Source organism: Siphateles boraxobius, unplaced genomic scaffold (genome assembly GCF_051911475.1).
Source record: "Siphateles boraxobius isolate OS27281-9 unplaced genomic scaffold, OSU_SipBor_1 48, whole genome shotgun sequence".
NCBI classification, from domain to species: Eukaryota; Metazoa; Chordata; class Actinopteri; order Cypriniformes; family Leuciscidae; genus Siphateles; species Siphateles boraxobius.
Genome location: NW_027509119.1, coordinates 12,837,529 through 12,852,007, shown reverse-complemented (window position 1 = coordinate 12,852,007; position 14,479 = coordinate 12,837,529). Strand labels below are relative to the sequence as shown.

The 14,479-nt window shown below is 34.3% G+C and overlaps 1 protein-coding gene across 3 annotated transcripts in view; it reads right to left on the bottom strand.

Annotated features, from left to right (window-relative positions):
• Window positions 1-1,360: 1,360 nt before the first annotated feature.
• The window catches only part of LOC143710818 (phospholipid-transporting ATPase ABCA1), a 272,481-nt gene continuing 259,362 nt past the window's right edge, over window positions 1,361-14,479 (bottom strand). For all 3 annotated transcript variants that reach the window (XM_077202050.1, XM_077202051.1, XM_077202052.1), the window contains 2 exons: window positions 6,594-6,837; window positions 1,361-3,633 (listed from right to left, as the gene is read on the bottom strand). In XM_077202050.1, the coding sequence (XP_077058165.1) occupies window positions 3,535-3,633; window positions 6,594-6,837 (343 nt within the window). In that variant the 3' untranslated portion in view covers window positions 1,361-3,534. The remainder of the gene's footprint in view (window positions 3,634-6,593; window positions 6,838-14,479) is intronic.

Here is a 14,479-nt window from a genome sequence, read left to right as displayed (position 1 = left end):
CTTTGTCATACGTTGTGAGTCATTGCTAATTTACCTGTGATTACCTTTTGAGAGTTTAGTCTAGTGTATTACTGTTCCTGTTTCTGTTGTTAGTTTATAGTCTAGTTTGTCAAGTGTTAGCCTAGTTTAGTCTTCCCTCGTCAGAGTTGTCCTTGTTTTACCCCCTCGTGGGTTTTGTTTTCTGTTTTGTCCTCAATAAACCCCGTTTTGAGTTATTTGCTGTCTGCACTTGGGTTCGTTCCTGCACTCTCATAACAGATATTTAAAATACTTTTTTATTTCTCTAACTATATTTACATATTATTTACATACTAACTGTATTTGTAACTAACTGTAACTGTATTTTATTTCACATATTCTCACATTTCTCTGTTACACTTTCACCAGTCTCATATTTCCCTGTGTGTGTATGTCTATTTTGCAACATTGATGGCTTACAGTCTCATGCTTTCATTGCTGTGTGCTTTTTATTCCTTACATTGATGAATAATTGCTTTTATTTCACACCTTTCCCAAAATTAGCTTTTGCAATGACACACGTTCATTTGACACACGCTGATTTGTAGATTGTATACACAAAAAAAAACTCAGAATTTTCATATTTTTGCCAATTTCCCATTCATTTCCTATGGGCGGTCATTTATGACCGAAGGTCCCGAGTGTGACTATTTTTTTACGACCACTTAGACTTTTCAAATCATGTCCCCAATTTGTTTGTGTGTTCATATACCAAGTACCATAAAAGTCACCAAGTTTCGTACCATTCCGATGAAGCTACGATTTAAAAAAAAAAAAATTATTAAAAAAATTCCGGTCAGAAATGACCGAAGAACCCCAGAGGGTCATTCACTTGTGAAACCTTTATTGTAGTGCATTCCCCTGAGAGACTTACTCACAAAAGAATTAAAATAGTTTCCCCTCTCATTAAATATTATTTCCATCCCATGCAATTTTATAACTCTCTTCTAGTCGAGACTTTAGTGCTTTTGCATAAAAGAGAACTTGTTCTCACTAATGGGTAAGTTAAATGCAGCCTCGACATTTAACGTTGGCTTACTGGAGCTACAACCATTTGTGCAATTATAGGCCTGTATGAGTGACTTGAGAAGTCTCTTCTTCTTGATGGCATATACCACAAGCATATACAGTTGTTTTTCTATTTTTTTATTTACAGAGTAAAAAGGTACTACAATACAGGAATAAACCAGCTCCTAGTTGGAAGTTGTAATAGTGAACCTTCAAAGAAATGATGTTAAAGAACAACAGTGAGAAATGGAGCTTCTCAGCTGAAGTGAGTGTCTTTGGATCTGACTGCAGTAGGAAAGGTTGAATCTGTAAAATGAAACTCGGAGGCTCTGCAGAGTGTGCAAATGTTTAATGCATGTCAATGCATAAAGCTATAGGAACACACATCTGAGCAGCAGACTCATGGGATAATGCAGAATAAATGGCATGATTAAGAGCGGATAAGTGCTGAGATCCTCTGTGTGTGTTTGAGGTAAAAAAATAAAAAATCGAATTTTTTAATTGCATTTTATGTTCCATATATCACGTCCCACAAAAGTGTGTTTCTTACAGACACGTCAAACAGTCAATCCTAACCACAAGTACATGTACCCTTAAAGGACAAAACTGATTTTGATAATTGTTTGTACAAACCGGTAACACTTTACAATAGGGTTCCATTTGGTAACATTAATTGACTACATTAACAAGCATGAACTCAAAATGAGAAATACTTCTAAAGAATTTATTAATCTCAGTTAATGATGATTTGGTAACACTTAAGTATAGTATAATACATTTATAGTTAATCAATAGTTTATAAACTGTAGTTAAAAGTTTAACACATTAATAGACTATATAGAAATAATGAGCTCTTCATTCATTTTTACTGTAATTAATGCTTTATTAACAGTAAATAGTTCTCACTTCAGATTAGGTCAGGGTAAATGACATTAAGTGCTTTAAACCAACCTATATTAGACACGAATTGCATTCATATTCAGTGTTTCTTAAAATGTTTACAAATACATAAAGCGCGCGCGCGCACACACACACACACACACACACACACACACACACACACACACACACACACACACACACACACACACACACACACACACACACACACACACACACACACACACACACACACACACACACACACGGTTTCCATGTTTTATAGGGACTTTCCATAGAAATAGTTTTATACTGTACAAACTGTATATTAGTTACCCTAAACCTACTCCTAATCCTGACACTTTGTTACAGTGACAATGAATGAATAACTCAATATTGGTATATAGTCTATTAATCTATTAACTACAGTTTATAAACTATTAATTAACTATTTTCATTTTTTTTTTTACTTTATATACTTTTTATACTTTATTACACTATACTTATTATAAAGTGTTACCGTTAATTAAACATTTACTAATACACTATTAAAATCAAAAGTTGTATCTGTTAATATTATTTAATGGACCAGCTAGCATGAACAATGAACAGTTGTATTTTTTTAACTAATGTTAAATAATTTTTTCAAACAAATGTAAAGATAACTAACACTTAAGATTGGGGTCCAATTCTCACTATTAACTACGACTTTTGCCTCAATAAGCTCCAAATTCCTAATTATTAATATTAGTAAGGTAGTTGTTAAGTTTCGGTATTGGTTAGGATTAAAGATATGTAGAATATGGTCATGCAGAATAAGACATTAATATGTGATTTATAAGTACTAATAAACAGCCAATATTCTAATAATAACATGCTAATAAGCAATAGTTAAAATTGAGATTTGAACCCCTAAACTAAAGTGTTACCAGAAATACTTTAGCAAATGTGTTGCTTAATGCGTTAACTAATGGGGCCTTATTGTAAAGTGTAACCTACAAATCTATAAAACAGAAAATATGACTTACAGTATAAAATAAATATACTTGAGCCTTCTTGACGTGGTAGTATTGGTACATAAGACAGAAAAGGTTGGAAAACGCTGCTCTAAAGTGCATGACATTTTTTCCTGAGATACAAAAGAAAAAATCAATGCATATGGTCTTTCAATAAGTACAACTGACAACTAGAAAATAAATTGACAATAAAGCTGAAATTTCTCTCCATTCTTCCTCTAATAAACCCCAAATCACCAAAAAAATACCCCCCCCCCCAAAAAAACAAAAAACAGTGTGAATTACTAATTCTTTAGAATATTGCTACAGTACACAATGCAATTTTACATATATAATCTCATAGCATATGACAAAAATATAATGTTTGTGGAAATAAGTCATTCAATCTTATCAGTGAAAATATGGAGTATTTAATGTTACGCAGTGCAAATTAAGCAGATATAGTTATTATAAATGTAGTGTATAAAAACGACCCCTGAGTTTTTCTGAAGGTTTTCTCTCTATTTTTGGTTGGATGTTTTAAACTAATTCAGCAAATCTTGATGGCCTATATGATGTAATATAAAACAAATAACCGTGATAAAGTGCCTGTAACTGCTGATTGATGTTTGATTTATGTTGCTGATGTTTTTATTTCATCACTCAGATCCACAACGTTCTCAAACACACTGTCCTCTTCATCACGCTGCTGCCGCGCAAAATTCACAAAAACCTGAGAGAAACAGAGAGAAACGTATCAAATGAGGTAGAAAAAAATTAATGGCTGCTTAGATTCAAATTTAAATGTCATGATCTCAGTGTCCTTATGGTAGTGTTATTATCGTAAACTAAAACAAACTTTTAATACATTAATACAACATTTCTGTAAATTGAAATAAAGCTGACATAAAATAAAATATAAATATTAGTCGAAAACTAAATGAAAATTAGAAATGTTGCCTAGTTTAAGTTTAATCACCAACATTGTTACCTGGAAATAAATAAAAACTATAACTAAACTAAAATGGAAATAAAATAAAATTAGACCTTTTTTTAATAGCAAGTAAAAAAAATGATAAAAGCATATAACAAAGTGATTAAAAATGAAACTAAAATTAACATGAAAACTAAAAATATAAATAATAAAACCTAATTCAAAAGATTAAAACTGCCTTTTAGTTATTTTCAACAATGCAGACATATTCTTTTTCTGCTGTGACATTTCTACCCAATAAAAATAGTGGCTTGATCTATCTGACTTCATAGCGTCATTTCTTTCAAATGCATTGCTTTTAATGTATTACAACGGAATCAATTGTGTGCAGTGAAAGTCACTGAGAATTGCTTTTGTTTTTCATTTTATTTTATGGCACAATTTTTAATTCCACAAACTCAATTTAGCAATCATACTGGCTGGTGAGAGAAAAAGTTCATTTCAAACCCTGCTAGTAACCCATCAAGTGTCAGCTTTAACTGGGTCGTACTGCCATCGTCCTCAGCGTCAGTTCATTATGTCTCACAGTTGCCAGCAATATTGGCATGCGATTCATTTCTCACAAGACGTCGGATGGAAGTAAGGGAGCTGCTGCATATGAAAACCACAGATGCAATGCACTCGGATAGATAAGGAAGTGTTAGGAATCATAATCAGAGTTATAAAGATTGTGCTAATTTTATGAGTATGACGTTAATGGATAGTCTGGACTTCCAGGGTCTAGTGTGTCTTTTCTGGATATACTAGCCGATACTACCAGAAATAAACTGTATGAGGAGAATAATATGCAGATAATATCTAAGATAAAGTAAAGCATTTCACGCTGACAGGACGGCCAAATGATGATTTACTGGAGTCGACGAGTGTTTACTGTGAAGTGTGTGGTGAGTCTGAGGACGGCAGATCGAGGAGTTGAAGAGAAGCTGGAGACCCGGGAAAAGAGATGTCACGTGTTTCAGTCAAATACACACATGCTTAGTACTTTCCCGAAAAAAAGAAAAAAAAAAGCCTGCAAATTCATATATATTTTTGATGACCAAACAGTTTTAATGATCATTGACTTCTATTGTGTGTTTTCTACAGAAAAAAGAAAGTTATACAGGACAGGTTTGGAATGACATAAGGCAGACCATCCAATTTTTTCAAAATCCACAAAATTATAATAATTCGCCATTTCACCACAAAATAATAGCACAAATGAAAAAGTCTCACAAAAAAAAAAAGATAATTATTATCCAATTGATTTATTCCTAATTTATTTAAAGTTGAAATGGATTATTTTCATGAGGATACAGAAGTCAGTGAGGGGTCTGTGTGAAACACTTTTTCACCTGCCGTCTCATATATAAATTCCGAGAACCAGCCGAAGCAATAAAAAAAACATAAATAGCGCAGTATACCACAAAAGAGAAGTTAATTTGTTACTGGCACACTGACTGATGGTCAGACTGCAGATTTAGGCTTACTGCGCTTGAACGGTCAAATACACGCATGATTATATAAAAATGTCTATCTTGGCAGTTATATCTTGAGTGAACAAACTGTTTGGGTAAAAAGAATAAAGACAAATGAAAGACATTTAGAATGTGTCAGTATTGAATCTGCTCATTACTGGAGGTCTTAAAGTTAAAAAACCCAAAAAACAACTAATATACCCGTTGCTGTCTGTGTCATTAATGTTAGTCAAATAACAACAAAAACAGAATTTTTTTTTTAAAGCACTGGTTGTATATGTATCTTTATATTGTATTTATTTGTGAAATTGTCATGTGATTCTTTATTCTTATTTTATTACTGACTGCTTACTGATTACTTATACTTATATAAGGCAGGTATTTGTTCTGGCTAGCCTAGCTAGCTATCTAATAGCCTAAATATTATTCTTTTTTCAGTTTTGTGAAGACTGGATAAGGCTGTGCACCACACTCAATATCCCCCTTTCCAAGTCTGAAAAAAAAGTCCATAGGTTGTTTTAAAAGTTTAAATTTACCAGAATTTGGATTAAACAAAAATAAACAAGATTTATTTTGTTTGTCCTTTGTGTTATGTATGACTATTGTGCATCTAACATAATATATGATATATATATTATGTTAAATATGGTCTCTTGAGAAAAAGAAGTGCACTTAATTGTAATGAATGTACAGTTGTAATGTACTTTATTGTTTATAATTTTAACTGTTATAATCTGTTATTCAGAATAAGTTAATATATTTAAATATATGACATACAAGGTTCAAAAGAAATTACAAGTATATTTTAGTTTACCATAAATGCTTGTCAGTACATTCAGAGTAGACTTCAACCGAATTTCAAAGCCAATAGAAGCAATTATGGAATTACATATAAAAATGTACTTAAGTCCTACTTAAGTTCGTTTAATTGCATTTAAAACAAATTAAAATTATAATATATTTTAATTTATTTGCAATTAACATTACAGTGTGAAAACATAACATTCAGTTCACATTTATTCTTTCTGTAATAAGTACTCTTTAAAAGTATGCTAAAGTCGACTTGTTTTTCACAAAAGGAGTCTGAATCTAAAGCAGAATCATTATGATATGATTCCCATCCTTACTTGCAGCTACTTCATTATTAAAGAAGAATGTAGAATGACACATGCATGCCTGTATTTTGTATTTTTTTTTCATGTTTAAATCAGAGATCTAATCCTCATATGTTGGGGTTGTGTTTACCTGGTCCAGTGTGGTCTGCGACACAGAGTAATCCTCCACCCCCAGCACCTGCTGGTGTTTGTTGAGCTGGCTGAAGATGTGCGCGAGGGTTCCCTCTCCCTGCGGTATCTGGTACTGCAGTGTGTTGTGATGTTTCTCTTTCAAAGTACTGCCAGGAAACGTGTCCCGCACAAATGACTCCACCACGCACATGTCGGCCTGATCAGCACACACACGAACGATCAGTGTGTAACCTTCCCCGAACCTGCAACACACACGAGCATGGAGTCAAAGCATTAACTTTTATTCACAACCTGGAATCAAATAACATAGTATCCATCACAAATCATGTCATGCAGGTTCAACAAAATTTCCACAAACTTCAAAGAAAAGAAAAAAAAGTTCCTGGGATGTGCCTGCATAAGGTCTGATAACGCAGGACCTTTACTTTCTGTATGGACGCAAAGTGTTCAGTGCTGAACTCCGGAAACAAACGTAGACATCTGAAAATTCAGACTTTTTTTCCTTCAAAGAATTTTGAGTTTTTTACACATAACTCTGAATTTACTTAATTTACTTAAGTTTATATCTCCCAATTTTGTGGTAATATTTGTGGTAATAACAATTTGGTCTTTTTTCCTCAGAACTGAGAGTTTATATCTCACAATTCTGACTTTCATTCTTGGAATTCTAAGTTAACATCTCGCAATTCCGACTATTATTTTCTGAATTCTGAGAAAATAATAACCGTCTTACAATTATGACATTTTTCCTCAGAACTGCGAGTTGATCCTTTAATCCATAAAAATAGGCTTTCTTTAAAAGAAAAATAAGTCAGAATTGTGAGATATCCTCAGAATTGCAAGCTGATGGCTCAATATTGTGATAAATGAATAATTGTAATAAATTCACAATTTTGCGAAAAAATAAGAATTGCGATATGTTAATTCAAAATGACGAGAATTAAAAAGAATTGTGAGATAAGTTTCAACTCTGAGAAAAAAAAATCTGAATTACAAAATGCTAATTCAGAATTGTGAGAAATAGTCGCAATTACAACTTTACTTTATACTTTATTAGTCCCATTGCTGGGAAATTTGTCTTGGACAACGTGCAAAGTCCGTACATACAGACAACATACATTAAAAGCAAATATAAACAACAGTCGATACATACAATATCACTTACATTAAAACAAAATAAAGAATAAGTGAAGTTAATACATGTAAGGCACCCTGACAATTCACAGTAATTTCTCTCTATTTAACAATTTGATTGCAGTTGGAACAAAGGAATTTTTCAGTCGATTTGACCTGCACTTTAGGACCCTGTACCTCCTTCCTGATGGTAATAATTTAAAATAGGCATTCAGGATATGAGTATCGTCTCCAACAATTTTCTTGGCATGATTTAAAATTGAAGCATCAAACATCTCTTGTGGTGATAATCTCTCCTCACCCCCTATAATTCTAAAGGCGGTGTGCACCAAACGTCCTAACCTCGATTTTAATTGGGCAGACAAGTTACCATACCATGCAGTGATGCCATATCTAATCAAGCTCCCGTAAATAGCCTGGTAAAACAAATACGTGATTCTCTGATTCAATCCGAATGCCTTTAACCTGCGTAAAAAGTATAATCTCTGCTGTAACCTGGAACACAGATTGTCGACATGAAAAGACCAGCATAGTGAATTATCTATATAGACTCCCAAGTACTTATATGAAAGAACCTGTGCAATGATATGATCATGTATCATTACTGGACTATGATCCCCTACACTTCTAGGATCGAAAATCATCTCGACCGTTTTAGTTCCGTTAAGTATTAGCGAGTTATCATCACACCAGCTTACAAATCTGTTTACCTCAGAGAAATATTGTGAAGCATTGTAATCTTTTTATTTTATTTAGTGGGCTAAACTAACTTCCATTTATGGCTTCAGAAGACATGTAGACAGCATAATTTGAGAATAATTTAAGAACATAACACAACTAGCATAAGCTACAAGAGTCTACAGAATTTGTAGTTCTTTAGTTCACATTAACTTAAAAATGGCTGCATTTTTCAAAATCCCTCCTTTTCCATTGCATAAAAGAAATAGTCATATGAGTTTGCACGCGTTACACATGCTCCTCTAACGCAGCAGAGAGCAACAGCGTCTACATTTTCATCCTTCAAAACAGTGAATCTGTGAACAGTAGATGCAGATTTATAGTCTGTGTAAAGTGTGCAGCAGTAGATTGTTGCAAAATGTCGCTGGCCTTATAAAAACTTCCTCTGCTCTTAACATCACTGACGTACATTAGAAGCACTCTAGTGTTTTCATCCTTCTTGTTAAAGAACAGAGACACAAATGTGTGAGATCAATACACACACAGACAGACTGTGTGAATTGTATGAAAAACTCACTCACTAAGCACGGTGAATAGTAATGGAGCGATTTGATTGGTGACTGACAGGCTTACAGGTGCTTTTATTGGACAGCTGTTTAATTGTGTTTGTTTTGGAGCTGATGATGGTGTAGAGGTGTGTTTGTGTGTGTTTACTCTTTGTGTTTATGAACACACTCAGCATCAATATGATTTTATCGGAGTAACCACTCGCTTTCAAAATAATAAAATAAAAGCACACTATGATAATGGCCGGTGTGTGTGTGTGTGTGTGTGTGTGTGTGTGTGTGTGTGTGTGTGTGTGTGTGTGTGTGTGTTTGTGCTAAACGGGAGAGTTTCAGGTATATGTGAAGAGAAGTTTTTGGCCATTTTTAGTGAGATTCCTTAATGCTCATTTTGCAGTTTCCTGGAAGTGAACATCAATATCTCATTTCAAAAGATAATATTTAGCCATCAGTCATTGCGCACATCAGTACTACACAACATCAATACTTTTTTAGGACGAATACATATTGTATATTGCGCTAATTTATTACAATAATAAACAAAGAAATCATTAAATTATCATTAAATATACTACTTTGAGTATGACAATCTGTATTACTAAAATGATAAATAAAAAAAGTTAAAATGATGTTAAAAAAAATCTAATTAATGTATAGTTATTCTTCAATTATGGGCTCTTTCTAAATGTATACAATCTTGATATGAAATATATAAAATCTTGAAAAACTGTGTATTGACGAATAACAAAATTCATTACTGTCTCTGTCTTGATCAACATTCAAGTGAATTTTGATTAAATGTTAAATGGTATTTTTGATATGAGTATTGGTAATAAAATTAACTTTTTGGAAACATTTTTTTTTTATCAAAATATTCTCAAAATCTTATCTTTAAACTATATTTACACTACAGTGCAACGGTCTGGGGACAGTAAGATTAGAAAGAAATTAAACATTCTTATTTAAGCAAAGACATTCAGTTGATAAAAAAGTAACAGTAAAGACATTTATAATGTTACAAAATACATCTATAATGTCCAGTTTCAAATAAATTATGTTCTTTTCAACCTTCTATTCATCAAATAATCCTGAACAAAATCATGATTTCCACAAAAGTATGAAGCAGCACTGTTTTCAACACTGATAATAAAGGAATGTTTCTTGAGCAGCAAATCAGCATATTAGGATGATTTCTAAAGGATCATGTGACTCTGAACACTGGAGAACACTGATGCTGAAAATTCAGCTTTGCATCACAGGAATACATTACATTTTAAAATCTATTCAGGTTTATGTTTCTTTTTTCTGTTTGAGTTTTACTATGAGTTTTGCACTGTTCTCAGTTCTTTGGTTCCTTCCAGCTTCTGGTTAGTCTCCTTGGTTACTCATTGTAACCATTGGTTAGTTATGTCAGCTGTGTCTCATTACGTTGATTAGTTTGATCTGTATATACCCTGGGTTTTGTTTAGTTCTTGGTCTGTTCTCGTCTTATTATGTTTGGTTGTTCTGTTCCCATGAGTCAAGACAGTGATTACAGAGTATTTTGTTTTGATTAATAAAGAGAAGACTGCTGCAATTAAGGATTAAATCCTGCACTTTTATTTCATTTTGCTGCAACCAGACGTGACAACAATAATATTTCACAATATTACTGTTTTTACCGCATTTTTGATCTCACATATGGAGCCTTGGCAAGAACAAGAGACTTTACAAAAATATATTACTGACCCCAAATTTTGAACTTGACAGTGTAGTGGAATAACATTCACTTTTTCGACAAACAAATGATTAGATTTTGACGTGCTGACATAACAAGTTTGTATTTTAAAAAATAAAATGAAACAGATTTCTCGAAATCAGCTCTGTCATCTCATCTTCAAACTGTCCCTGTATTTGTTTTGTTTTTTAATGAGGGTGGGAAGAGCAAGACGAGCATAACTCATCCACTTACAACACCTACAGCACACCCACTATAAAGAGGAATCAACATTAAAATGTCAGCGGAGACAAAGACAAAGTTGCCCTCACTTTGCTGAATCAATCATGTGAAGAGTGGAACATTAAAGAGTTTAGATCAGCACTCAAACAGCAGCACTGACACAAACAACACGGATTGCTTTAGGAAATACACGTAGCAAATATTCTAGTGGTCGATTGATATGAATTTTTGAGGGTTGATGTTGTAAGACGATGGGGATTTGTCTGGGCCAAGAGAGGACTACTCTGAGAAAACAATGGAAATTAACATTTGAACTCTCTCTTGCAAAATTAGCATCCCCATCCGAGACACAATCACATTGTATCAATTATCTCAGTATTGTCTTATCTACATGTCCTTCCCTTCACCCCCTCTTCCCCCATCTCTTCTCTCCACATGCTGAGATCACCTGAAATTCACCCAAAAATCTATATCTCAGTGGGACTGGTACAATGGTCTCATCCCAACAGAAGTAAAGCAAAAGGTAAGAGACTCTAAAAGATTAGAGATATCTTGCTTACAGAGGAGGGTGGATTCTCTGCCAAGTTTTCATGCAAATTACCTTTTGTCCCCAAAAGATGTAAACTACCTAGCCTGGTCCCACCAGACTCTCGTACATTTCATTTGTACCGAGAGTCTGGCCACTCCCTATTGACAAGCGTTAACTTCCTTGAAGGCGGGTACTCTGTTGAAGTTTAAAACTATTGGATCTGCCATAACCAATCGCTAACGTTTGGTCGTGACGTGTGACGACTCAAACTAGCGCACGACCTCAACGTCATCGTTCTCAGTCACTCCCTCTGTTCGCTGATTGGACCGGTAAAAATTTGGCCGGAGAAAACCCGCGAATATACCGCAAACCCAGACGACGCACAATGAAAATTGAGCAGAAGTACATAGGAGGGCGGAGCCAGGCTATAAACTACCCAGCAATTATTGGAAATTCCTATTGTAAGTTCCTGTGTTACTTGGATGTTAATTTTTGGTCTTAAAGTATTTAAAGAAATGTTGCAAGAGGCTCAAGGTGAATTGTAGGCAGATCCGCCCATAATGCTGAGTGTCCTTCAGACAGTGGTTTCGCCACTGGTTCAAGTGTACTTAGACTATAAAGTCTAATAAAGGGAATTTCTGTTCAGGACAACAGAATGTTGCTCGACTAACCTAAATAGGGTGAGCCTTACCACTTACTCTAGCTAAGTGTACATGAGAAACCATGGCATTCCCAAACCAAAGCTACTATCAGAGAGAGCAAGCATGAGCGCACCCCTCTAAATAGTATAGTATTATTATACCCCTGCCCAGTGACCAAGACTGGTGAATTTGTGGGATCTGTGGTAAATGGCCGGCGCGAGAAGCGACATTGGTCAACATTTACTAATACATTATTAAAACCAAAAGTTGTGTTTGTTAATATTATTTAATGAACCTGAGCTAACATAAACTAAAAATGTACAGTAGCAGTTGCTTTTTTTTATTAACTAATGTTAACAAAGATTAGTAAACACTGTAACAAATGTATTGCCCATTGCTAGTTAATGAGTTAATTAACTAACGTTTACCAATGTGACCTTATTGTAAATGTAAGTGTAAGTTGTAAGTTTATGGTTAATTCGTAGTTAATATATTGTAGTCTATACATTGTTAGTATAAACCATTACACCTGTGGAGAGTCATGTGTCAGAGTCAGTAATCTGTGTGTTTAAAGAACACTGAATATGAATTCAATTAATGTCTAATAAAGGTTGGTTTAAAGCACTTAATGACATTTTCCCATTTTCAAGTGAGAACTATTTACTCCTAATAACCAATTAACATTTCCTTTTATTATGACCTAATTAAACAATAATAATTGTGTTATTGACAGTGACAAATAATAAAGCACTCACTATTTGTATGTAGCCTATTAATGTATTAACAATGTAGAGAATGCATTAACTTTGAATTAAATATAAACTAATACATTCTAAACTATTAACTAATAATACTGATTTGTAAGTAATTAATAACTGTATAAATGTTATAAAGTTGTTACCAAAAAAATTAATAAAATAATAATCCTTTGAACTTTGATTAAAAAATATCAGCTAATGCAGCTAAAACTGACAAATAGCATAATATTATCGCCCTTGGCAATAATATATTCAGAGAAATGTATTCCTAAATGCTGTTCATGTCAAATACATCCAGTTATATTTACTTACTAAAGCACATCATGCACTGAAAACCTTCAATGTGTGCAACTCAAGCGTTGTCTGTGTTTGACGACATGAAGTGAAGTGTGTTTCCTGCTGAGTGTCTAGAGTGAACACTGTGACCCGCGAGCGCAGTGTGAGTGACGCCGTCCTACAGATGGCAGCAGAAACACACCGCAGGAGGAAGAACACGATGAAGAAAGGGGAAGCGACAGAACAGGGGACTAAATAAAGAATGGCTGCAGACGGAGTGAGAATCGTTGGCTGATGGAGAGGTGTAGATCTTGTCCCACTGCTTTGCTCCATTAGACGGCACAGAAAGAAAAGATAAAGGAGAGAGAGGAAGGAGGTCGATCAAGGGAACAGCTCTTAATTGCCTCTTCACTCATTAATGCCCACACCTCCACAATCATTAATTACAACAAAGAGAGCGAGAGAGCAGCTAAATTCAGACACATAATAAATGTAAGGCCTGAATTATGTTGGTATTTTAACTTTTGAATGATTAATTTAGTAAGTATGAAAATGTGTTATGCATATTAATATCAGGACAGCTTGTGCTGTATACTCTGCCATTCAAATGTTTGTGGTCAGTCAGATTTGCAATGTTTTTAGGGTGCTCATATCCTGCTCCTTGCTTTGAGAAGACTGTGGGACACGAGCAGGACAGAAGCCATCAAGCACAAACTGTGAAAAAATGTAATTTGACATGAGATAAAGATCGAAACTAACGAGATACAGTGTTTTTCTCCTTTACCATAGTAAAGGATGCAAATACAGGGATTAAAAGTGAATGAAAGAAAGTAACGCTTATAATCCCATCCGAAAGGAGACGTGATTTAGGATTTGGGAAAAGAAACAAGAGATTCCATGTCCAGAGGAACAGAATAGGTTATTGTTAGTTTGTGGAAAATCACACGACAGAATACTAAGCCATGTGTCAGGGTGTGTGCAGGCAGACGATGACGAGGAAGGCTCAAATCCAAACTATTTTAATCACAATTAACTACAGAGAGAGCAGGTAGGTCACACAACAACGTTACATAGACGAATACACAGGTAACATAGACGAGAACGGACCAAGACTGACTGAACAGAGGGAACTAAATATAGACATTGATGAACATAAACCAGGTGACACAGATGAAGGTGATTAACAAGACACAGGTGATGAAGATGGACTAATGAAGGTTGACATGGCAACGGATCAGTGGCAGAAAACAAAAGACATGTGACAAAAGCCCTATTCGCACGGGATAAGTATTACCTGGTGACCTCTAGTCATTTGTAATAATTGTGGAGTTTGTCTGAGATCTTTATCCTGTGCGAATCGGCCATG